This window comes from Takifugu flavidus, chromosome 10 (genome assembly GCF_003711565.1).
Source record: "Takifugu flavidus isolate HTHZ2018 chromosome 10, ASM371156v2, whole genome shotgun sequence".
In the NCBI taxonomy this organism is placed as follows: Eukaryota; Metazoa; Chordata; class Actinopteri; order Tetraodontiformes; family Tetraodontidae; genus Takifugu; species Takifugu flavidus.
Window position 1 is genome coordinate 14,481,941 of NC_079529.1, and position 26,004 is coordinate 14,507,944.

At 40.2% G+C, this 26,004-nt stretch overlaps 2 protein-coding genes across 4 annotated transcripts in view; both read right to left on the reverse strand.

Annotated features, from left to right (window-relative positions):
• myom3 (myomesin 3) overlaps window positions 1–4,987 on the reverse strand; it is a 37,575-nt gene extending 32,588 nt beyond the window's left edge. For both annotated transcript variants that reach the window (XR_008952280.1, XM_057044659.1), the window contains exons 1-2: window positions 4,860–4,987; window positions 3,151–3,285 (exon numbers count right to left, since the gene is read on the reverse strand). Coding sequence is in view for 1 of the 2 variants with exons in the window: in XM_057044659.1 (XP_056900639.1) it covers window positions 3,151–3,257 (107 nt within the window). In the remaining variant the exon portion in view is untranslated. The remainder of the gene's footprint in view (window positions 1–3,150; window positions 3,286–4,859) is intronic.
• Window positions 4,988–11,210: 6,223 nt separating this feature from the next.
• ifnlr1 (interferon lambda receptor 1) lies at window positions 11,211–16,585 on the reverse strand. 2 transcript variants are annotated; one of them, XM_057046244.1, is made up of 7 exons: window positions 16,270–16,585; window positions 15,675–15,810; window positions 14,791–14,966; window positions 14,356–14,540; window positions 14,123–14,261; window positions 13,579–13,709; window positions 11,211–13,405 (listed from the first exon to the last, which is right to left on the reverse strand). In XM_057046244.1, the coding sequence occupies exons 1-7, from the start codon at window positions 16,316–16,318 to the stop codon at window positions 12,455–12,457; spliced, it is 1,767 nt and encodes a 588-aa protein (XP_056902224.1). In that variant the 5' UTR covers window positions 16,319–16,585; the 3' UTR covers window positions 11,211–12,454. The 2 variants fall into 2 exon arrangements, with proteins under 2 accessions (XP_056902224.1, XP_056902225.1); XM_057046245.1 differs by having other exon boundaries at window positions 15,675–15,807; window positions 16,270–16,584.
• Between the last annotated feature and the right edge of the window lie 9,419 nt (window positions 16,586–26,004).

Here is a 26,004-nt window from a genome sequence, read left to right on the forward strand (position 1 = left end):
GTGATGCAGTCAGCTAGATAGCCAGGGGGATTAATTCCTTCACGTGGTCGTTTCTGTGAGCCATAGCCGTCGACTGGGAACCAACGGCACTCTTATGTTTGCAAATTGAGAAATTCATACAGCATTTCTAGGCAACACTGTCATGTTGGATAGAGAGTCAATGAGCTGTGCTGCAATTTAATTTGCTTCTCATTACAGCCTGGAATCATCTGCAATATTGTCCACAATGCGTGTGACAACTGGCAGTGTTTGTGTGCCCTTTAATGGAATAGTGACCAGTCAGTTAAAGCATTCTAGACTAGATAAACGGCACACACAGTAATTGTGGAAGCCCCCAATGAAGCATGAACTGTTGACTTAAAGGAGCACCAATTAACTGAGGGGATGTTCTCACTGGGCACCTTCAAAACCAGGAGAGAATCTAGAAAAAATAATCAATTTCCTTCTTCCTGTATAAAAAATGACTCCAGCTCTGTTGAAAAGGTCACTCATAAGCAGAGTGAGGGGGCAGGTTGAGCGCTCTTACCGCTCATCAATCAATCGGTATATTTAGAGTAATATTAAGAATAATGCTTCCAGAAAATACTTAATACAAGTTCAAAAGATGTGTACATAAGCAACAGAACTTTTTTTTTAAAAAAGGGAAAAGTGCGTGTGGCTGAGGCCCGGTGGCAAGTTTCCCTGCAATGTTTTTGCTTTCACTCACTGAGATAAAAGCGGTCCTGGTAAAAATCTGTGAGGTTCTGGGTAAGAAATCAGGAGCCTAGAGCGTCCAAAAAATAGTTTTTAACTCTTTATCCCTTTCAGTTAAAGGGCTGGAACATTGCTTGAAAAACAATGCTTGTATGAATACAGCTAACCACTAATGCAACGTCTTTAACACAACAATGCAAATCCACATGACTTCTCTTTTGTGTTTGTTTGTAGACTGGAATTTCCCTATTTCAGGGGACAGCTTCTGCTTTTTTCTTCTTTTTTTCCCTCTTTTTGATTGATTTAGTTCCCTTTGAACATGCGCTGACAGCCGGAGCCTCAGCTGTGCAGGGACAGGTAAAAGTGAAAATAAACAGCATATATTCAGCTCTGTACCCTCTGATACTCCTTACAATAACCAAAAAGCTGGAAAATTTGGAAAATTTAAGTGAATTTGCACATGCACACATGAAAACAAGCAAGCATACTCAGGTACAATTATTTAGGACAATGCGAGGGCACTGGCTTATTGGCCTTTACTTCTTTCATTTTTGAAGAAATTTCTTAGGAATAATTCAAATAATATCTAGTAGTAAATATGCCCTTTTTGGTAGATACTAAAAGCCTTTATATATTTGTTTGCCCACCCCAGGTCATATGACCTAAAGTTAATTAGCTGAATATTTTTCCATTTGCACTTGTGACAAACAGGAAAAAATAACTTAATTTCTGAAACAGAATTGGAATTCAAAAATCAGACCTAAAACCAAAGAGGATGGAGGTAGAAGTTTTAAAGGTGTTCCCTGGATTTTCATTGACCACAGTGCAGGTCAGTCGCGATGAGATTCTATTTTAGTTGACTAGACTGTGCACTGAGTTGCACTAAGCCAACTTAGACTTGTGTTTCTGCACAAATTTCTCTGACAACTGGGATGCTAAAGTACCATTAAAAACCAGAGGGGGCAGCGTTGAGCTCCGGGGTCAAGAGTTCAATGGAAACGCAACAAAAGAGAGTTACTGAATTACATGTCTGCTTCCTCATCCAGGCACGTGTCAGTAGTGTCGTTTTATAAAGAAGATTCATATGTATTTACACTCGCACCTTTGTAAGCCCAACAGGAAGTATTTAGTCACTCATATTCAGTGTTTTTCTGTGGTCAATTCTTAGACAACTAAAGCAGCAAATATGCTGACTTTCTTGTTTGTCCTGTTCACAAGTTTTGCATGCCCAGTGGCATATTCATTCATTTGCCTGGTGAACTGTTCTCCTTTTCAGTGCATAAACCACAGCTTCATCTAACAGCTTATGTTATTTTATGTTTAGAAAGTTTGAATTGATGATTTCCCACCAAGGTCTGGATTGATTTTTTGCCATTCTGTAAGGTCATATGAGCAGAAAACATCTCCAAATCTGGCATGAGACTCTTTCCAACTTTTGAATAGATACAATATCGTGATATATTGCTTGCAATTGTGATAGTTCAATAGATTTGATTTGCTAAAAAGAAAATAATGAACCAGACAATTCATAAGCTGGTGTGTTGGGAGATACAGTGAAACAAAAGACTTGAGATAAGACATAAATTTAATTTGCAGTGCGGAATTACCGTAGGGCAAATCCAATAAAGGTGGGGAAAAGAAAGCAAAACGAGTCATTTCTTCAGTTCGACGATAATAAAACGAATGATTTTAAACATTTTGCCCAGCTATTTCTGCAGAAATGCTTTAAATCAGCCATATTTGTGGGCCTTCAATCATCAATGGTTTGTGTAAGGTTATGCCACAGCATTTCAGTCAGAAGGTGGTTGGTGGGTGTCCTTGGCTTTATTGTTCCATCAATTACAGAAAGTTGGTCAGGTCCTGCAGCTCCAGACCACCACGCTACCACCAAGTTGTTTTATCTTATCTGCGTTCGTTAACACCAGATCTAATAGGATGTGCACCTCTCAAAAGGTTACTCTTTTGTCTTTGTCTTGAGGATCATCACAATGTTTTTGGCGAGCGTGTCATGAGCCTAAGTGTTCTTTTTTGGCCAGCAGTGCAGACGTTGGAAATTTGCCATAGATACCATTTTTTCCCGGGTTCTCCATTACTGTTGAATAATGAATGCTGAGATGAACTGAGGCAGGTGTTAAGATGCTGTTCTTGGGTCAGTGACGAAGCAATTTTTGTTGGAGTCATTTTGATTGGGTGGTCACTCCTGGTGAGGAGACTGGAAAGATTTAATTACGTTGTTTCTCAGCTCTTCATGAATTTCTTTAGATCACAGCATGATGAGTTACTTTGTGAGATATTTTAACACGCTTCAGCTTGTCAGAGAGGTTCCATTTAAGTGATTTCATCATTCAAACAAATCAAAATATCATTTTAAAAATAACAAAGGAGGACAAATCCTTTCCCCCAGAAATAGATTTTTACTTCCCTATCATTTGCCCTAACTCTAAAGTATGTGTGCACCTGGATTTGAAGGTCTTCTTCTTAATCTGGGAGGACAGCTGCATGCTGTGAGACATCTGGGTCGACTGCTCCTCCATCTCTCTCCGCATTACTGTCCTGGTTTCCATAGTAACCCTCCTCCTTGCCAAATAGCACCTGTGGAAAGAGGAGAACCTGGAAGTGAGGCTGTGGGAAGCAGCGTGATGGATGGTGACTGATAAAAAACACTGTAGCCTTGGTTTGAAACTTGAAATATCTCTCCTGAATTTCAAAATTCAAGGTTTAACCAGAAAGAACATAGAGTGTTGTATATGTTTTGTTTTAAAGATTGACAATTCATTCAATAATTTTGAATAATCTTTTGAAAAATGTCAATAAATGAAATATTTAGTTTAGTTTTTTGAAAAAATGTTGTTGTAAAATAGCTCTTTATAATCAAATTGACTTAATCAGCAACCCGAAATTGGGCCTGCACAATATACCATCAGCAATCTTCAGCATCTCTCAATTCAGGATTGGCGTCAATACCGCAGTAATACATGTGTTACAACAACTGCTAATCAATGAGCTCCATAAAGTAGTACAGTATGCTTTCAGAGATGTTTTAACACGTCAATTGTGGGTTTTTGCTTTGTTTGGTTTTGTTGAACCCATTTGTTGCATTGACCTGTAGGTCTGTTCCAGTTTCATGTTAAATGAATCACCCTTGAGCCACCACTATTTCATCTGTTGAAACCTGCCGTGCTACTCTTTGCACCCCGCCCATCATTAATCATGTACTCGTTCCTGCAGCCTGAATGCCGAACGTGCCCAACACAGAGAATCTTGTCACACCTGAGTTATAGCTCCATTCATTCGGCACCGATACCAACCACCTGTGTTAGCAAGATAAACAATCGTGACGTGGTTTCTTTTCTCATCTGCATCTGTAACCCTTGGAGCACCATTAGTGAGTTAGCTGACAGGCTAATGGGCTGATTGATTCAACTGCTGCTTGTTTTTGTGGCTCACTGTTGGACAGGGAAAGAAATATGAACACCTGTAACAGAAGGTCAATTTCTGACCCATTAAAATTGATCAGTCTCCCTGGGCAGGCCTGCATCATGGGTGCCAGGAGGGTGGAAAGCTGTGCTAATGCAGTGTAGTTTCCAGTGCTTTAGCCCACCCTCTGTTATACGTGTGGGTTGGACAATGTGGCCTTAAAATGAGCTCATGCACCATGATTACGGTACCTGCTGGAACTGGGCAACAAAATCACTTCTTTTTTGTTTGTGATTTCTTTTTTTGAAAAAAAGGCTTCATTGAATGCTGTGGGTGAAGGCAAATGTAAATGGAGCAAAAACATAATGATCATTTATTTAAAAAAAAATCAAATGTCACTATAATGCCATCTTTGTATTCTTGCCATTTCTAGGCCTTCTTTTATTACATTGTTCTTCCACCTGGAACTAAAGTGGTATAACCTTTAATTTCCAAATAAATAAATCAAAACTGTATCATTCTATAGCTGTTTTTTTAGCATAATCAATGAGCTGTGAATTTTGTCATTTCTTGATGTCAATAGATTCATTCGAGAGTAATAAATTCTATTCTATTCTATTCTATTCGTCCCAGAAAAGTGAGCACTGCTTAGTCCCAGTAAGTGTTTTGGTCTTATATCAAAGTGAGAGGTCCACTAATGCATCAGTCCTCTGTCTTCAAAGCTGCAGAGATAATAACATTCCACTCACACAACAGGTAATGTCCTCTGGGTGTCAAAACTCTGATGGATATATATCCCACGTCCTTTTCTGTCCACCTAGCTCTCCCTTCCTCTTCTTGTAGCCCTTGTTTGCTGTTGTCTCACCTCTCGCTCTCTGTCTGTTTGTCAGAGGAACCCCAAGCACAAAGCCTTCATCGGTGCCAAGAATGTGGACACCACAATGCTTGCTCTTTCTTTAGCTAGTAAATATAGAGCAATGACACATGCACACAAATGCTTACAGATACACACACATGCATCATATCCATCAGTCAGATCCATTTACAGACAGGATGTCACACTTACTCTCAGGACAATGAAGCTGCTCTAAGTAACCAGAACAGCTGAAAGGAACAGCTGGAACAAGTACAACTTACTGTGGTGGGAGTAAAGATATCTGTTTAAAACTATCTATCTATCTATCTATCTATCTATCTATCTATCTATCTATCTATCTATCTATCTATCTATCTATCTATCTATCTATCTATCTATCTATCTATCTATCTATCTATCTATCTATCTATCTATCTATCTGCCTGTCTGTCTGTCTGTCTGTCTGTCTGTCTGCCTGTCTGTCTGTCATATAATAGCTGATCTATATTGTCTTTGTCTTATTGTCTCCCTAACGTGTCCATACTTAATTTCTTCCTGTCGCTATTGTGTCCATACATTACAGTATTTATGATGCCAGCAGCGACATGAAAATGTGATGGGATTTATTCCTAATCAGTGTCATCCCAGGATTAATCCCACCAGGTCTGTAAACCACTACCGATGTTTCTGTTGCCTGTTACACTGTTCCAACATAAATCCTCGCCTAAGAAGTGTGGAAGGTGGGTGGGTGCGGGGTGTTTTTGGACCTACAGTAGAAAAACTAGTGTATGAAACGATTTAAAACATTTCAATTGCTCAACTAGCAGTTACTCATTTCTAACTTAACTGACTACCTAGTTGCTGCCAAACGTATTGTTGGGATATATGCTTTGTCCTGTGTCATTTAACAAGGTGTGTCTGGTTGAGCTCATTAGGTGTGTTTGTGTTTGCGTTTATTGCCTCAAGTGTCAACTTTGCTCCGTGTTGCCATGGATGTGATCTGTTTGTCCAGGGTTGTTGTCTGAAGGAGACAGAGGGCGCCTGATGCGGGCAGAGCAAGGCCACTAGCGAAGAAAACATCAACAATGGCTGCAATGTTGTCTGGAAGCATGGGGGTTATTTATACTGTAAGCCTTTAGTGGCTACACCTGCCTCTGGAATATCACTTCATGCTATGGTCACTAGGGATTTTCTGCTCATACATCAGCCATGACTGTGAGACTAAGAATAACTACAGTAACTAGGGGTTATCTCTGTCAGTTCTTCTTTTGGAAAACTCCTGAGCCTCAAGGCCTATCAGGAAAACTGTTGCATTGTTTCTTGTTCTCAAATTAGGGAGAAAGACATTATTGCAGCTATTTGTTGCTTAGCAGTGTCTCTAATTAGATCATCTGTGAAAAAGAGCCATTTTTTTCTGAAAACCCACAGCAAAATATATTTGTAATAAAAGGAAAGTGTTATATTGTTGTAAGTTTCAGGGAGCAGGTGCAGGGAGGTACCCAGGGAACAAGGCTAGCAGGTGGTACATCCAGGGAGAACATGAACGAAGCCGGTCGAAGAGTCGTGGGTGATGGGGGTCTAATGGGAACGGACTACAGTATAGCAGCCCTGGGTGAATCTCTCAGTATTAGTAGTCTTCAAAAACACACAGGTGAGTGTCCAACTGAAGCCAAGAGGCTAGCAGGTGGAGGCAGCTGTTGTGCAACAGTGTGTGCACAGACCGGCGACAGCGCAATGTTGTTATCAGGTAGTAATGGCAGGAAAGAACAGCGTGCTCAGGTCACTCTACAAGTTTATCAGGGTTTAGAGTCACAGATGCACCAATATAGGGCCTCACTCCTGAGAACGCAGAGAACATCAATTAAAAATATAATATTTGCTGCACATGCTTAATGACTGGTTTTATTTTTAATGCCTAATCACGAGCGATGCCGGCGCGGTGTTTTTACGATCATACATTATTAATAAAAACAGAATTGATGTGACTCATTTAATCACTGCCGGAGGGTCTTTTATCTCAAACATATGCAGAAGAGTTCATTTTCTGTTATCTTTGGGTCACCTTGGAGGGAATAAATCACAGTTTGAATGCAGCAATCAGGTCACTGTGCAAACATAGATATGGGTGAAGAACCGGGTGGTGTTTGCATTCTGAACTTGTTGCAGTTGGTACTCTTACATTTATGGTCATGGTTATTAATTGTTATATGGTTATTGAGATGAAACTAAATGCTCAATTATATATGCTATATTGTCTTAAAAGAACTACAGCTAAGACAAAAAAGAAAAAAAAAAAAATTTTTGCAAAGAAATTGTATTTTCTTCTTTTATCTTGACTGCTTTATCCCTTTTGGGGTCACCAGGAGGGTCCTTGGGCCTATCCCTGCTGCAAATAGGAAAAGGCAGGGTACCCCACCCAGGTCACCACCTCAACCAGCGCCCTGTGTGAGGGGGCTTGGTGCTTTGCTCAAGGGTACCACAGTGGTGCTCTGTAGGTGTCCTGCACCACCCCCTACTACCAGAGCAGTGGGGACAAAAACGCTACCACCGCCCCCTAACCACCACTCATGATAAAATTGAATTTTCTATAATAAAGTGAAGCTTCCTCATGCAAACTTGATATGCTACTTCGCAGCTATTCATCAGGGACAGGACTTTAATGGACAGCAAAGGTTTTCGGACGATGAATCATTTTGGCCTGCACTGACAGCTGTTTTTACGCCTTTTTCTAACCACGGACCTATTAAAAGTTCATTAGAATGCTGGAGGGGAAGGGGAGGAGACAAACTGATTGCATCCAATTAATCTGAAACTTCAATTCATCAAGTAATTTGCAACAGGGAGAGAGGCGGTTGCTGGAAGAGGGCTGCTTATTGTGAGTCCCTTACCAAACATCAAACAAGTATAATGAGGTTTGTCAGATGGGTCTTCCTGCAGCCCATCTCAGGATATTGTTTTGCATATAAGGAGACACTTCTCATGCATTTAATAGATGACACTCATAATATTTCACTGCAAATGTGTCCTCCAACAGGATTGGTGTCATTGCCAATCGCAAATACACTGTTTACTCTAAAAGAACTTTAGAAAAAAAAAAAAACACTGAAGAAAATAAGCGTTAAAAATAAAATCAAAGCTGACGGGCCCCATTTGAGTGCTGCCTATTGGATATGCATTGATCCATCAGGGATGCACACAGTACTTTTATCTGGATGATTCTTGTTTTTATTGCTCCTGCCAGACACTTGATCGTTTGTCTTCCATCTCGTTTTCAATCATCCAGGGATTTAGGAGATGAAAAAAGAGGGAAAGGCTTTCCACTGAACACAAAGTCAGTGCTGTTTGCCGCGTTCAAACCATTGATGCGAAAAAAAGGCACGGTACCATTTTGACGTCTGATATTTTCTTAAGAAGACTCCATGTTTGCTAACTGACTGCTATTATGATTGTTCAATTTGAAAAACAAAACCACACTAATACCAGACAAATACCAGACTGTTTGCTCCAGAAGAAGAACCCGATCTGCCGCCCTACCTCAGTTGTCCAGCCCTTCACTGTCAGGATACCACATTGATCTTCAGCCTCATCCATCTGGCCATCGGTCCAACTAGCTATCTAAACCAAGGATTTCAAAATCCAGGTCTCTAGGGCCCCAATCCAACCCGGTTTTCCAAACTAGCAGGTAGACAACTCTTTCCTGCTTGCCTTGACGAAAGCCATTTTCTGCCTGGTGGGACAGAAAATCCAGTTGGGTTGGAGTCCCCAAGGACACCCTTGATCTAAAACGTAAAGGGTATACAGGGCATCACAAACAAGTAGCTGGCATATTGTGCCATGTTTAGACTTAAAACTCAAAGCAGGACACACCTCCAATAGTGGTGGAGAATGACCCTGCTAAGATCCTCTTAGACTTCCAAATACACACTGATGATCAGGTGAGCCAGCCAAACATTGAGGTAGTGGACCGAAGGGCTGTGGTGATAGATGTAACAGTCCCAAATGATATGAGTATCTGAAAGAAGGAAGAAACAGGGGGAATAATAAGAGAGTCGTTGGGGAGGATGTGGGGTGTGAAGATCCCTGTGGTCACTGGGGCACTTGTGGCTGTGAGGAGTGGCTCCAGCAGATCCCAGGAACAACATCTGAGATTTTTGTCCAGAAGAATGTGGTGCTAGTTTCATATATAGCTTCATATATTACCCATATTGTGAACTTTCCCCTGCAGTCTATGGTTTAGTTTTCCACTCAATAAGATAAATATGATCTTTTTTTTGCAGCAGCACCAGTGTCAGTTGCATCAGGAAGCTCATGATAGGGTCACCTTACCTGATTTCATCTGAAAAAGAGGAATCCTCACTGGAATATTTTAGGCTTAATATCAGAAGGACTTTAACATAAATCACACTGCAGACAGGACGTCAGAATACCTATTTGACTTTCCCCCCCCCCCCCCACTTACAGAAACAATATCTACATTTGCAAATCCTGTTTTCATTAATGTGTGTCAGTTCTAGCTGCACATTTAAAAGTTTCATTTTTTACTTAAACATTTGTAATATAAAGTTATGTGTTTCAATCTGGGGTCTACATAATTTCATGGCTAAAAGCTTTTCTCAAAATCCAACCTTTTTCTTTTCATATCGTGGTTGGCTAGTACTGTGCAAAAGTAGAGACCCACCTTTATCTGGCTGGCAAACATCAGCAGCAGGCATATTTATTTTCAATCAGATGAAGAGGAAGACGTTTCTTTAGCTGGTCAGGGGGAAAAAAGACCAGAGAAGCCACTATATACTTTTAAGGTAATGTAATACGCCAAATTAAGCCTTCCCCCTTCTTTAATGTGACAAAAAACAAAACAAAACAAAAAAAACCCCACACATTAATATTATAAATCAGTCAACAGATGTAGTATAAATAATTAAAGGTCATTATTCACCCCTGACATGGTGATGAGGTGTCCAGCAAACTAGACTGTGCTGATGTTCCCATTAATCTCAAAATCAACCTACCGGAAAATTGAAGACATGAGAGTTAACAAAGCGCACTTAGAAAAAGAAAAGTATGGAGTGAAAACAGGACAAATCTCTCAGGACTGGAGAGGTTTAGGAGCTGAGATGGAGAACCAGGAGGATTTGCTGACTGGACCACCAACAAAACACAGGGAGCAGAATTTAACAGGCCCACCGACCAAAGAAAGGGAAGGTGCTTTGACCTGTGTGGTCACAGGAACAGAAGTCGGGTCGGTACATGCCAACACTCTGCGGGACTGGGAGGCACATTTTCTAGGGTGCCAGGAAACCTACAGGCAGTTCTTGGTGGAAGAATGTTGGTGTGTATGCTTCTCACCATCTGCAAGCTCAGAGCCCTGGACTCCTTGGACAGCTATTTCCTCTCACTGACACATGGTTTTGTGGGGTTCTATAATTCAGACAAACCCATTTGTATCTAGTTGACTTTCAACCAGCACCAGGTGAAGAATTAAGGTTTGCTGGGCCCTACACATCACCCAGGGGACTCAACAGGCAAGAGGACACTTTTTTCAGGCACCCTGGTTTAATGTTAGCAGAGTTAATATTAGCCAGTGTAGAATGGATTCAACGACCGAGGCTTATTTAATGCTGTATTGTGAGTTATCAGCATTTTGGCAAATGCTTACCAAGAATGGACCAGAATGCAGGTAACACAGAGCCACTCTGAATTTATTTCAAGACAAACTATCACAGAAAGAGGTGAACATGGGTCTCTAGTTGGAGATCAGTCACAAGAGCAAACCAAATCCAAGCTGTGGCTCAGGCGTCCATCAGATATTTCTGAATAGAACTCATGGGAAACACATTTTCATTGCATAGGCAGTAAAAACCATACAGGGAAACAGAATTATCAGAGTAATCAGAGGGAGACTGGAAAACACAAATGAAGACAACAAGAGAAAAAACTACCATGAAAATAAAAGAGGAAAGAAAGTAAAACTGACAGGACATGTAACTTCACAGGAGAATAATTGACTTAACTACAAATACTTGAAGGTTAAAAAAAACCTCCTGGAAAGTCCAGCAAGGCAAAACAGGTCTAAGAAGTGAAAATTAAAATTAGAAGTATAATATTCCAATATTAATAACAATTAATAAACACATTTATGCAGCTCAGAGGTATAAAAGCCAGATTTTAGCTGTAATGATAGGAAAGGTTCATTTAGACTTTAGACTTTTTGAGCCGTTTTCATCTGATTCACAAACACGTCATATTCCATTTCTAACAGTCGTCAGGTCATCTTTTATTGATCTCGTCCACATTGATTAAATCCAAATTTTGGTGCAATTTCAGTTTTAAATTACAAACTGTAAAAACAAAGAAACCAAAACAATGAAAAAAACCTGTAGACGTTCTTAGATTTAAGACAAATCTGTTTCGTGATGTCACGTCAATATTTTTGCTCTTTGGACTTAATTATTTTACAACTGTGTATAAAACAGACTGTGCTTGGCTGTAAAAATATTATCAGCATAGCTGGCTTGCAACGTGACTCACGTTCTCTTTTATATTTACAGAGTAGATAATGTGTCATTGTTGGACGGAAACTAAAAAATATGTTATTATATTATAATATATTATTATAATATATCATAATGACAAATTATTATTATTATTGTTGTTGTTAATAATAATAAGAATATTCTCACAGGTTGTCAGGTAAGATATATGCTACACTGGTAGTGAAAATGAATTTGAAATGTTTGCCTCTACTTTAAAAAGCTGTGATAAAGTGAAGCAGAGGAAAACCTCCCCCGTCATGAGCCTTTTTTTGTAAACTCCAACGTTTTCACATCTGATATTGAAAAATGAATGCAGATATTGTACTTTATACGATAAGTGAACAGATGAAACGGTGTACTCAGAGGATGCAATTTCAGCATTGATCCACTGATATACTGTCTCTCTCGCTCTCTCTCTCTCTCTCTCTCTCTCACACACACACACGTACACACAGGCACACAAACATGGAGTGCAAAATGTAGCTTAGTTGTTGCATTTGGAATGGATTTCTGACTTATATTTCAAGTGCTATATTGGCCATTGGGATTCTTCACCTCAACCAGCATTCATCAACAGAACTGCGGTTCCATACAAGAAAGCTGATGTCAGTTAATAAATACAAACACGCAAAAAACATAATTCCACAGAAAGAGGTGAGATCACAATGTGGCAGTTTTCTTAATTTGGCTTAATGCATTTTAGGGTTTATAGGTGAACTGCTTTGCAGCAGACATGCAAGCATGTGGTGGTTAAATATTCAGTAAATTGTGATGTAAGTTTGAAAATGTTTCTCCGCTTCGGCTGTCCCACCGCCGACACCAGAGCTCTTCATCTGCGTGAGGCATGTCAGGCGTCGTCACTAAAATTGTCAGTACCATCTGTTTTGGTGTTGTGCACTGGGTCCTCTTTAAGTAAAGATTTCCGATGACAAAAAGCAAAGAGACGTTTCAGCTCTTAATCCTGAACCTGTACCGCCCAATTTCCCAGAAAATGTTCCCTGAGAGAAAAACTTTCCAGCTCTTTTTCGTCTTCCTCTGTCTCAACTTCCTCTCGTTTGAGACCGTTCCAAGTGCAAGGATAATCTGTCCTTCTGTCAAAATCGCTGTGCATGGCCACAGTCTCAACATTGACTTCAGGTATCCAGTTTTGCATGTAACATGATTCAACTCTACCATCAGTGGATGAGGAGTTGAGATTCGCCTGGTGGGGACTGGGAATCCCAGCATGCGGCTGGTGATAATGGCTGTTGCAGTACGTTTGTGTCGGCGATGTTACAATGCCGTCATCGCATTCTGACTCTGCGCCGTCTAAAATCAGCAATGACGACAACGATGGTTGCGCCATCGTGGAGTCTATGAGGTCGGAGAGGAGAGGTCTCCTCTGAAGGTTGGCTGTGCTGCTCTGGAACTGAAATGAGGGAAAAGGCAGAACGAGGTTTCCGTCCGAGTCCCGCTCCGTGTGCAGCAGTAGCGGCCTGCTTGGGTCGCTGTCCGGACTGTCCTGAACAGATAGCGGTGATCCCGTATGTGACAGCATCACTGAAGTAATCGCGTGATCGCTTCCACATTCTTCCAATGAAGAATTCAGCTTGTTTTTAATGGCACCTTGATCTTCAGTGGAATCATGGACCACCACAGCACCGTAGCTCACTGAGGACTGGGCGCTGTTGTCTTTAGGGTCTGAAGTCAGACAAAGCACATGATCCGTTGAGGAGTCTTGCCCGATTTGACATGGAATGTCTTGAGGAGAGTAACCACCAAGACTGGTCGAGGGCACACTATGCTTCAGGTGGATGGCTGCAGTTTCCCTTTTGGCACTGTCCAGGTACACCACCAATTCGGATATGCTGTCGGCCTTATTCTGAGGCTGCAGCACTTCTTCTGCAGTCGGAGTTTTAGAAATGATCTGTTACAAAGAAATAATAAATTGTAAACAAACGTTCACCGATCGTGATGTGTCACACAAGCATCCCATTCATGCATTTGTGGTTCTCTGTGCTAAAGCACTTGATTTTCCGGTTAGGCATTATTTCCTTATCGTGTCCCGAACTTAAGAGAGGAAACACAAAAGGGCCTTACCAAAACCGATGGCGTGCTGACTGATTTGACACCCTTTACGTACTTGCACACGCACACAAATGACATTAGGAGGAGGGCCAGCAGGAAGACAGCCGTAAAGAGGAGCCATGGCAAAAAATCCGGGGGGTTGGCTGAAGGAGAAAAGAGAACTCTCTTCACACACTGATCCAAGAGAAAAAAACAAATCCTCTGGTGAAATCAGATACCCTGAAGTGTCAGACGACCTGGTAACAAAATTCTCAGTTCGACACATGTTTAGGCCTGAATGAGGCACACCGCTGTAGAACAGCGTTTATGAGAAGTCATGCTTCTCCAGGAATTGTTTCTATACGGTAAACCTTGAGACGGATTTTCCCTCTCTGGAATTCAATGGCTGTCAATGTGAAGTGTTTATTTAAATGCTGGAATTACTTCTTAATGCAATGCACAAGCATAACCAGCACAACAGCTCACCTTCTAAATAACTGACACTATTTTCACAACTTTACTTGCTAATGAAGATGCAGCATTTTGTAAATGAAAAGAGCTTCTGTGCTGAGCTCACCTGGCAGTTTGATGCAGAATGGGGTCTTCTCACTCGTTGACCGACCCCATTTTGCTGTAGGTCTGTAGAACACATGACCACAGTATTTGTTGTTGTTTGTTAGGTTGAGGATAAACTGACCAGTTGTGTTTGTCTTAACCTGCAGACACAGGAAAAAAAAAATCAAAAATTGTGGATTGATTTAGTATGTTTTTACATGCAAAAGAACCAAGTAAAACTGAGGTGAGACTCACCTGTAGTGCCGATTGTGGATCTGTGATTTCTAAGGTATAGAGAAGCTGGGTTTCAACCGGCCCTTCCGTGCTGCGTGCAACGATGTCACGAATGGATTCTCCATTTGGCCCCAGAGGCGGGATGGCGTGCACATGCAGTGCTGACACAGTCGAATTTATAGACAAGGTGGGTGGCCCAAAGGTTGCTATGACAAATAAATATGACCAAATGAATTAATGTGCATTTACTCTGTCCACACTGGTTTTAAGTGCTTAAGTTGAAGTCAACTGCACAGGATTTAGGGTTGTGAGGTTTTATGTGATGTAAGAATGTCAAAGAAGCATCCTCGATCAACAATCAGAGGTGCAAGCTAAAGAGAACAATGGCTGTTAGCTTACCACCAATATTCCATGTGTCTAGATCTTAGAGGGAAAATTTAGTATGAGGATTCTTACTGTGAGCTAAAGGCGTGAATCTGGTCTTGGTGCAGCCATGAAGTTCACCATTAACAAACACCCGGGCCCAGTAGTGTCCATCACGAATCGCTGGGGTTTCTTCAGTCAGGTCACAGAGAAGCGTGGTGATATTCTGGCAGCCTGCTTTTTTCCGGTATTTTTCCCCATCAGCATGTCTGTGCAAATGACAGTGCAGTGTGATCAAATTGTGGTCCTAGATGTAATACATTACTGCATTTTTTGCTCACTGCTAGCCAGCAAACCCAACCTTCACAAAATATGTTGGGTTTAAAATGCTGAACCACTTAAGTTGTTCTTGTCCTGAATGTGTACACTCAGGTCATTAAAAGACCCAGAATTCTTTTAAAGGAGATGAAAAAGTGATGAACGGAAGCCTTTCGATTGAAATAAAAACTCAACATTGAGCCGATAAGGTTCAATTATTCTTTGTAGGCTAAATTACTAGGTGTCAATCAAATTGTATGGTGAGATTTGTTTGGGTAAAAAAATGGCAGATATTTTACCTTGTCTGTACCCGATATAGATACAAGAGTGAGTAGAGTGATAAAACACATGTGAGGGCTATAAATGATCCTTTCTCCCTCTGAGAGCAGAGTCCACACTGAGACATTGACGTAGATGAGCGTGATTCGGTTCAAAGTTTAGCACGAGAAGCATGTTTGTACGTGCAAAATGCGGCTTTAGGGTTTAATTGTCATAGTTTTTGTGTTAATTGTAATCAAGTGATGCAGTATTTTTTATTGGATGCCTTAATATGGAATAATTAGTGCTCAAATGTACACGCACACATTTATACTCATTAATTAAAAAATGTCACTATTAATCTGCTGGTGAAATGTATAAACCACTCTTCAGCATCTTACTTCTTGTATTCCACGCTGTACTTGTAGGTGATATTTTCTCCTGGTCTGGCAGGATCCACGGCGATCCAGTGGAGGATGTTGTTAAAGTTTTTGGAGATAAAATACACTGACTCATTTTCAGTCGACAGACAAACTGCTGGAGAAAGCGCAAAAAAAGCAAAATGGGTCAAAGAAGATATTTTAGTCAATTTAGGAAATCAATTTATAAACTGAAAGGTTCATAAAAGACTCATCAGGATGCTTAATCCATGAATCCTACTGAGATCAACATGGACTTGTCCTGTCAAATCTTTAACATTACAAACTAATCTGGCCAAGTTTTAACAAAGACATTTGTACAAAGCAATTATTTTAACCACTTCTGTGGTATATAAACCAGAAGGTGACTGTTTATGACATCCATGTTGTAAACAAGGTTGACCTGAACGATCCTTTATAGAAATAAATGTACAATAATGTAGTCAGTACAACAGGTATACGTTTTAGAGAGCTCTATCATCCCACTCTGCCTTGGTTATTATCGCAGCTACTTATTTGGGGTTAAATGTCAATTCAAAGAGATGGAAAATTCATGGTCATCCCCTTTTGTACTCACCAGAACAAAACAGAGAGAGAATAACGGCGTTCAAGATCCACATGTTCATCTGAGATGCAGGGAAAGTGACTTGATAAAAGGTTATGTTTTCAAGCAGTTGAGGTCAAGTTGTGAGTTCTACGCAAAAGTAAGCGATACATTCCACAAAAACAGGACGTAAAGCTCCCAAATCCAGTCCAACAGAGGACCAGAATGAAAATCTCCCCTTGGCTTTCTTTCCCCTCAAGTCATCAGCCAGGTGTGAGTCCTGGGAAAGGAGTGGCTTTACTCAGGTGTGCAGGTGTACTTTGGTTTATACCTTCGTTCCTGTTTTCGTGCTTTCGTGCATGTTCCGCCCACCAGCGTTCTACATGACTCTCCTGACTTCCCTTTTCCTCCTTTTACACTTGTCTCTCTTCCTCTCCCCACCTCTGCGTCTCTCTCCTCTTTCCTGCCTTTCAAGTTTTATATAATTGTTTACTGTAAATGACGTCCGGCTCCACAGAACTGAAAGTGAAAGAATGTTCTGGCGCACATTTTGTCCGGTTTGTCTGGTTTGCATAACAGCGACAAACAGAGAAAAACGACCTGATCTGGTTTTGGCATTGTTCTGTTCGCGAACAAATGTGGGTTGAGATAAACAGTTCATTTATGGTGATTGTGTCTTCATGTGGCCCTCAATTACTACAAAATATACAACACACAAAAGAAAATAAAACTGAAATAAAACTGTAATGACTGAGATTATGTAAAGATCTCACTACATAAGTAAAGTTGAGTACTTCACTTATGTAAAGTAATCAACTCCCCCCCCCCACACACACACACACTTGCAAGGGAAATACTGACAGGTGGCAGACTGAAACTACAGAATTGGGTGAAGGTAAAGTAAAAATGGAATTTAAAAGGAGAGATACAGCCTGAACCCTAACAAACAACAGTGGCAGGAAAAACTCCCCATTAACAGGAGGAAACCTCAAGCACGACCGGACTCCTATGGGGGGACCCTCCTGCTGATGGCCAGCTGGGTAGAGAGAGAGGAGAAGGGGGAGGACAGGTAGAGGAGAGGAGAGGTGGAGATCAAAAATAAAAGTAAAAAAGAACTAGAGGTTTATACAAAATTGAACCCCCTCAAAAAACAATTAAGTCCATCCATCCATCCATCCATCCTTCCATCCATCCATCCATCCTCCATCCATCCATCCATCCATCCATCCATCCATCCATCCTTCCATCCTTCCATCCATCCATCCATCCATCCATCCATCCATCCATCCATCCATCCATCCATCCATCCATCCCAATGAAATATATGACATTGTTCTGATATTCTTCAAGGAGAAACTACATATGAATGCATACCATAATACTGACACTGACAGATTTGGAAGGTTTGGAACAGAACAGGCTGTTGTATGGTTGGAGGAACTTCATGAAAAAAGCTCAATGCCCATGTTAAAAAGCACATTTTTCAGGGCCTTGAGCTGCAGCTGCTGATGTTACAGTGGTAAACTGCAGATGGAACCACTGATGACATTGTTTTTGTCTTGTTGCCTCAAAACGATATTTTTAAAGCATTTCACTGAGGAGCAGGTAAAGATTCTCTGCAAAGCTATACGCGTTAGTAACTTTCTTCATTTGTATCTTTTCTTTGCACTTGTGTCTCTTATTTACTTAAATGCCAGTTTGCTGATGCATGTCTACACGTGCTGGGAGCTGGGACACACTCATACTGGAGACACAAACACACAAAAACAGGTGATTCAAAATACTCCAGCGGGGTCATGTGATTTAATGCTGTTTTATGATTATAATTGAAAAAAGGTCAATCTCTTGTTAAATTTTAAAAAAGAGATGTACATTAGAAAGACTCTGTTAAACACAATGAGAGGAAGTCAGTATTTAAAAAAAATAAATCCACAAAAGTTAAGTCTTTTGTTTTCATGTAAACACATTTACCAGTCTTCAAAATAATGTGGCAATTATATTTTAAGCACTGATTCATCCTCATTGGTCGCCATAAACACCAGTTTCATAAAACAGTTGTTTGTATTTTTGACTGATTTGCACTTCACTACTGTGCTTAAATACATTTTGAGCAACAGTTCTTCTAAATAAAATTAGTGTGAGTATCGATGCAGCAAGCATGTGTTTATTTGGATATTGGGCCAAAGATTGCAAGAATTACCTTCTCATTCAGCCCACTTTATGTTCTGATTCATGGCAGCTGTTCTGTTTAAACTTAGAAATGTACAACTCTCAATTAGACCTCGCTTTTGTTAGAAGTTGGACTAATACAGTTGCTTTCTGATTGTTCAAATTGTTCAAAGAAAGGTAGAAAAGCAGCTTTGACTAAGACAATGCACATTGATCAACATAAATAAATCTGCCAGAGTTAGCACAGATGCTACATTTCGTCCATTGTCCTAAGGCAGGTATAAAAAATGCAAACTCCCCCCAAACAAACATACAGATGATAAACCATGACAGTTGGATAAAAAATGTAAAAATTTAATAACAACAATAAGTTGATTCTGATTCACATGAAGATTATGTCAACGATTCTATCAAATATGACAGAAGAGACAAAGAGGTCGCCCATGAGTGCAGGTCTGGCATGTCTTCAATGACTGTTTTAGGGTCTTTTTAAAGATACTGTAATTGTCACAGTTTCTAACATGTGTGCCAGTGTGTGTCCAAGCCTGTGTCCATCAGATGGACTCCACAATTTGTCCAAATTTAGTCCTGCGCCCTGTTACGTCACAGTCTCCTCTAGTCAGTGCCCTGGTGTTTGCCCTTGAAGACGCTCTAGCTGCATGTATTCACCAAAAAAGGAGATTTTATCAAATTCTGAACTGAAACAAAACTCCAAAGAGTCAACCTTTTAATCTAGGTCAATAACAGCAATCCCCAATGGAGACGTGAATAACTCCAATTCCAAAGGAGAAGAAAAAACTGTCAGAGGAAAAGATGAAGAATAAAGATACTTGAACACTGTGGAAAACAAGAAAATATAAGAGGCAACTGGACAGAACAAAGTGTGGGACAGAACAAAGAGAGACCGCAGACAGCCAGTGATGATGAGAAAGGACAAGACAAGGTTATGCTGACTAAGCATGGAGAGACACAGACTGGCTTACTGACTGGTTGTTTGACAACCGCGTTAAATAACGGCTGCTTGGCTGCACAAATGATGATCGGTGGTACAAGATGACTCTGGAGGGATTATTCAACACTTATTTAAAACCTGGTTTAGGGAGTTTAATACAATTGCAGATGTTGGGGGGTAAGACAGCTGCACAATATAGCTATCAATCAATCAATCAATCAATCAATCAATCAATCAATCAATCGATCGAGCAATCAATCTTTATTAATATAGCTTCTTTTATAATCAAAATTGTTTCAAGGCGCTTTCCAGAATCCCAGGGCCTGACCCCAGACAAGCAACAGTGCAAGGGAAAAAAAAAGGAGAGGAGAGGAGAGGAGAGGAGAGGAGAGGAGAGGAGAGGAGAGGAGAGGAGAGGAGAGGACCCCGGCAGCCTTGGCCTATAGCAGCATAGCTAAGATGTGACCTAATGATTAGACGACCCCCTAAGTAAGTTAGTTTGTCTGTCTATGATAGTAACTGTTTCACAGTGCACAGGTAACAATAACGCCACCTGGAGTTGCAAACAATGCTAAACTCAGATTCTGTGACTAATATATTCTGATATGTATATTGTATTCACCCTCTGTACTATGTACAGGTATACAGAGGCCGAGTATCCATTTATCTGGATTATTGTAAAATATACATCCTCTTTGTATATCCCAAATCCTGTTCTATTTGATTTTATCTTATTTTTCTCTGCGTGCTCTTGCTGTTGTTGCACTGTAAATTTCCCCGTGTGGGACATTAAAGGATCTGAATCTGAATCTGAATCTGAATCTGAATCTGAATCTGAATCTGAATCTGAATCTGAATCTGAATCTGAATCTAATGGGAAGAACTGGGGTGAGCTGTTAAGTTCAATCAGTTACAAAAATGATGTGTGATTTTACAATGATGTTTTATGACATACATGAATGTTTTAGAGTTGACTCCTATATTCTCGAACCTGTTGCAGACATCTTTTGACTTTCCCTTTGTGCTTCATTTCCTCCTGAGTCCTTCGGTAATTTTTCATGGTCGACAGATTGCAAAATGTGTTTAAAATCACTGTCAGGGTTGACCTTTCCTTTGAAAACCCTGCTACATGCACTGTGCATGTGTCTCAGTGAGCATTTATGTGACCACATATGAGAACATTAACAACTCTAACAAAAAACTTTATAATTAGACTGCCAGGGCCCTTACTTTTCTATTTCTCTTAGAAAAGCAGCTACTTTACCAAAGAAAATCCATTTTCTAAAGGTCAACATAGACAGTCCGTTGCTTCTTTTTCATTTTGTTCCTCTGCATCCCCAGCTTGTTTTTCTCCTCTCAGCTGGGTCTATTTTTCCTCCACAGCCTTTCTCATCAGACAAGCAGCAGCTATCAGCCTGTCACATCTTATCGCAGTTCTTGCCCCCTTTTTCCGGCGAGAGGAGACAGAGCTCCCGTGGAATCACGGTCTCGCACGAGTCTTGCACGTTGTCCCATCAGCCTGGTGACACCAATGTGGTCTGCATCTATTAATACAACTTTTAAATTTCATTTCCATCAGGTATTATGAGTAAAAGTAGCAGCAGTATAAATGAGCCCTAAAAAAAGTCCTAAAATCTGTTGAATGATCTTCTTGATGTTTGTTAGGTCAATACTTTGTTAGGTTTCATCTTGTTATCCATCAAATTGTGACATTAATGGGTCAGAGGATACAATGCCATAGTGTGTAATGAAAAGAAAAGAAAATGACACATGAATGATATATAACCATATATTCAAACAGATGTGGTTGCAGATATCTTTGGTTTGCTTCATTATTTAAATACAGAAAACGGGAGAGGATGATTAAAAAGTGCCAAAAAACACACAGTTGCCTCATTTCTTTTCATTTCATGTCGAACTCTCAAGGATTTTAAAGTCATTGTTTCAAAAGAAATGTTCGCCATTAATAGCATGCAAAAATGAAAAAAAAAAGAACAATGTTTTCAACATTTATTTGTGGCAAGGTCATTGAACCCAAGAAATGAAAGTACTAAAAACACTCCTGTGTGGTTGCAGATATAATCCAGTTAGACTCGCGTCTGAGTTCTGATTAACTTGCTAGCAGCAAAGATTATTAAGACTGTCATGCTACTACTGACATGTAAACATCGAGGTAATGTTAAAGCCAGGAATGAACCTGACTTCACACACACTCACACACACACACACACACACACACACACACACACACACACACACACACACACACACACACACACACACACACACTTACGTTTTGTGAAGTCGTGGCCTCCCTGGTAAAGGGGAAAAATAAGATCAATCATCAATTATTGTCTCACCAATCTACCAAATGTCCAACCTATTTTTTTTTTTAATTTGAATTGTAAAAGCCAACAACAGTCTATGTTTTTCCTGTGTGTAAAACACTCATTAAAATTTGCATAGTTGTAAAAGAAGACAAGGAAGAACACTCCGCACATAAATCAGTCACGTTGCTGAAAAGACCAAACAACGAAATGAAACGTCACTGCTACACAAACCACAGAAAGAATTTCAAGCTTTTCAATCTTGAAACTGACAAATTGTATAATGAGGCACAGATGAGGACAATCAGGGTCATGCCAAAGGCTAAAATTCCATTATATAATCATTTAAAACAGCCCAGAATATGTAATTGCATGAAGATTTCTAATATGAATTCCTATTTGCACTGTTACTTCACTGTGATACTGAACTTAAACAGTTTTTTTGCTAATTGAAGCTGTTTATCCTCATCGGCATGTCTTGTTTAATTTAATTTCAAGGTCGGCTGATACCAAAGAGGTCTGTTATGGTTGGCTTATAGCTGCTTATAGCTTTCTAAATAAAAAGGGACGCCTGCAGAAGTGAAATGTCACAACTTGCAAACAGATTAATCCCTCTAAAAAAGTTGCTTGGTGAGCTTCACCAAGGATTTGATGCTCTGCCAACAAGGGTGTGGACGCTCGCTTTCAAACAAGGAAACTACAAGAGAATCACAAATTATCACAATCTTTAAGCAGTTTATTTTCTTAAAGAAAAGAAGAAAAATATTTTGATTTGCGTCATTTAGTAAAAACATTTATGTCATTGATTAATGTCTAATAATGCTAACACTATTGTATTTGGAAATGATGGTGTTGGTCTCTTGTGGGTGTATTTGTGTCTCAGAGGACACTTTTATCCTCACTTAAGGCCAAACTTGTGAGTTGCAGTTCCCAGGTGAAGCCAAAATAATCACACGACTAAAGATGAAGAGGTCAGTTTGTGCTTTTCAGCTGTCCTTTTGTGACTTGTCAATCCCCAGCGAAGCCCAGAGGGAACAATGGGTGTATTTACATATTTACGCTTGCATAGAAACATCAAATATTCCTTCTACCCTGAATAGAACATATGATGGATCACTCTTGTTGAGGATGAAGCACGGTGCCTGCAGAAAAACCTGTGTGACATCGCTGAGCAGTAAATATTAACAGGAAAGTACTGCAGAGCCCCCAAATTACAACATTTCAAGTCTGCGGTTCAGCTCAGCTTTTTCCATTAAAATAAGTGTTATCAGATTTGTCTTACGCTTCATGACAATCACACTGAAAGGGGACATTTGTTTTCACTTTGGAGCACTGTTGATTGATTTGGATGTCCATTTTCCCTTGTTCTGTCTCTGCTTGCACAAGACAGAAATAAAAAACAGTGTGGTAAAAATAATTAGACCTTTAAATTCCTTGATAATTAAAAAAAACAACAACAAAAAAACACATCTGGTTTTGTCCTGATGTAAACTTAAGGTTTTTCTTTTCAATAAAGCATGTCAGTACAAACTGGCCGTATTTCAAAAGCCGATGAAAACAGTACAGCCTCCTCCAATAGATGGAGCCTTTTCCAGCTGCACACAGGGGACGGTGCACCCCTGGATGAGCCCCCAGCTCATTAGAGGGCCCTCTATAAGCATTTAGGGGTTTGGTCCATTGCTACAAACACACCTTCCAACCTTTATCAGCAGCCGGGCTTAAACCATGCAGGAAACCTCAGGCCAGGCCCCTACATACAGAGATACCAACGACCCCACAATATACTGTAGGTCTATCATATGAAAATATTAAATATGCATGATATAAAAAAGGAAATGATGAAAGAACATCGATGGGAGACAAGTCAAGTGTTTGATTTAGACAGGGTATACATTACACATGCCCATAGAACGTCCCATCATTGTCCTCCATTTCTGTCATGGAGGTAGCAGCAGCAGCAGAAGGCCGAGGCGCTCCCACTTCCACCAGTTCTCTTCCACCAGCTGAGAGTCTCTGGAGCATGACAGTGATCTGCCCATGGGTCTAGTTCCTGATGGAACTTGCTCTTCTCCTCAGTAAAGTGACACCTTACTGGGGTGGAGGAGATTGTTAGAGAAAACATAGCTTACCCAGCTGGATATGATGAAGGTCTGGTGCACCATGGCTAGTGTGACAGGCCTAGGCGGGAGTCCAACCCTTGGATGAACAAAACTGGTTCATTCCTCTCTCATCTAAATACAACTATATTTTTTTTCTTCCGCCCACACAAGATTGTTATTTCCTTTAATGAGCAAAGAATATGCAACAGTACTGTTGTGCCAAGCCTGACCCACAGATCTCACATTACTGTTGAAAACAATGGGTCAAACCCTGCAAAAATAAAATCCTTTTACTGTGTAATTTTTTTAAATTCAGAACTAAATCATTAATGCAGAGAAACACAAGAATGAATAACTGTGGCTGAACAAAAGTATGGTTTTGTTTTTAGCTTTGGCTCAAAAGAAGTGTATCCAATAGTGTGTTTACCATCCTTAAGGCGTGACACCTGTGTGTGTGTGTGTGTGTGTGTGTGCGCGTGTGACCTTACACAGCAACACAACTCACAGCTAAACCCTTGACTCAGAGCCACGATCGGCAGTCCTACTTGTGTTTACCTGTGAGATCAATGGCTTTGTCTCACCCCCCCCACAACACACACACAGACACACACAAATGAGAGATTGGGGATGCATTTGATTTGTTGTGACGGTATAAAGGTAAATCACAGAGAGCGTGCCAGAACAAAGGGGCTCTTGGAATGCAAATGCAAAGAAGGCCTTTTTTGCATTTTCTGTAATAGTATGAAAATGTCTCCTTTCCCAAGGTTTCCGTAGGTTTCAAACTGATTTACCGGAACCTCCACACATTTTCACCTACACGGTGGAACGCTGGTGCTTGTGGACCAACAGACTGTTAAGGGGATAAAATCTTTAAAACGATAAAAGAAAAACCAATCAAAATGACAGAAAGGCAAATGTTGGGGTTAGACCATGATAATTATTATAATTATACATTATGTGGTCTGGGCCAAATTTAACAGCTGTAATAAAGATGGAAATAAGCAGCTTAGATGAATAAATAGACATTTTTACCTGCTGAGAACAGATTTTAGTGTATGAAATGTTATATTTTAGATATTTTAACTCTAGGGACTTCAAAAGGGAGATTCCATACTACAGTTCCAACATTAAAACTGTGCCTTTTTTGGTGATGGGAACCTGTCAGAATCATAAACAGGAACGTGCACCATCCCAGGTGGTCCAAATGGGCCTAAATTTAACTGGATGGTCACGATGTTGAGTTCTGAGGAAACCGCTTCAATGGGAACACACAGGGATGACGAGACATTAGACGCTTCCCACATGTTTTCATTGACGAAGAACTGAAACAAATCAATGAAGCAGGAAGTTGGTTTACACAGAGACATTAATGTCTCCTGGTGCTACTGTTAGTGTCCAAATTTCACTTGCAACCATTGGAATTTGTTTTGATAAATGCCGCTGGCACCTAGGGAACTGTGTGAGCCAAGGGTAGCTAATTATAGTTATAATTAATGTGTGAAACCTACTCATTATTTCCATGATACGGGAATGTAGAGCTTCATAGATGAACTCATAAAAGCAGAAAAAGGTGCTAATTATAAGTCAGAGGGAGGCAGAAAACATGCCTGATTGCCCCTGAAGGGGTCCCCATAGCAACATTTTCTGATGCATTAGGCTCTCAACCAGGTTCATTATTGGATGATTTGGGAGAGTAGATCTTTCCACACTGGTGTCTCGCTTTCATGACAGAAATCCTCATCTCTCTCTGACGCTGTACACCTGCATCTCCCTGTTTGCCCATCTCCCTGGTATATCAGCTGTGCCAGGTTGTCTTCATGCCAGTGTTAGCAATCCAGCAGACTTTCGTGTTGTTTGGGCAAATTAGAGCCTCTCTTCCAGTTTTATGGAGTTTGTGTTGAATTGATACCAAACATGATTTCGTGCATTGAAAATCAGATTTTTGATAAAAGTCGATAATAATCTACTGTATATACATGATATTAATAGATTACATTGATCATTTATCCCCTCCAGACTCACATTTCAAGCAGATTTTCTCCACAGCTTACACGTAACATCGCACATTTCTGATCCTGATTTTCCGATTACAGTTCTAAACAGTTTACAGTAATTTTATAGGCAACCACTTTTACAGGCAAAACACTGTTATTAAATATAAACATATAAATAACACACACACAATATATATATATATATATATATATACTGGGGTCATTGT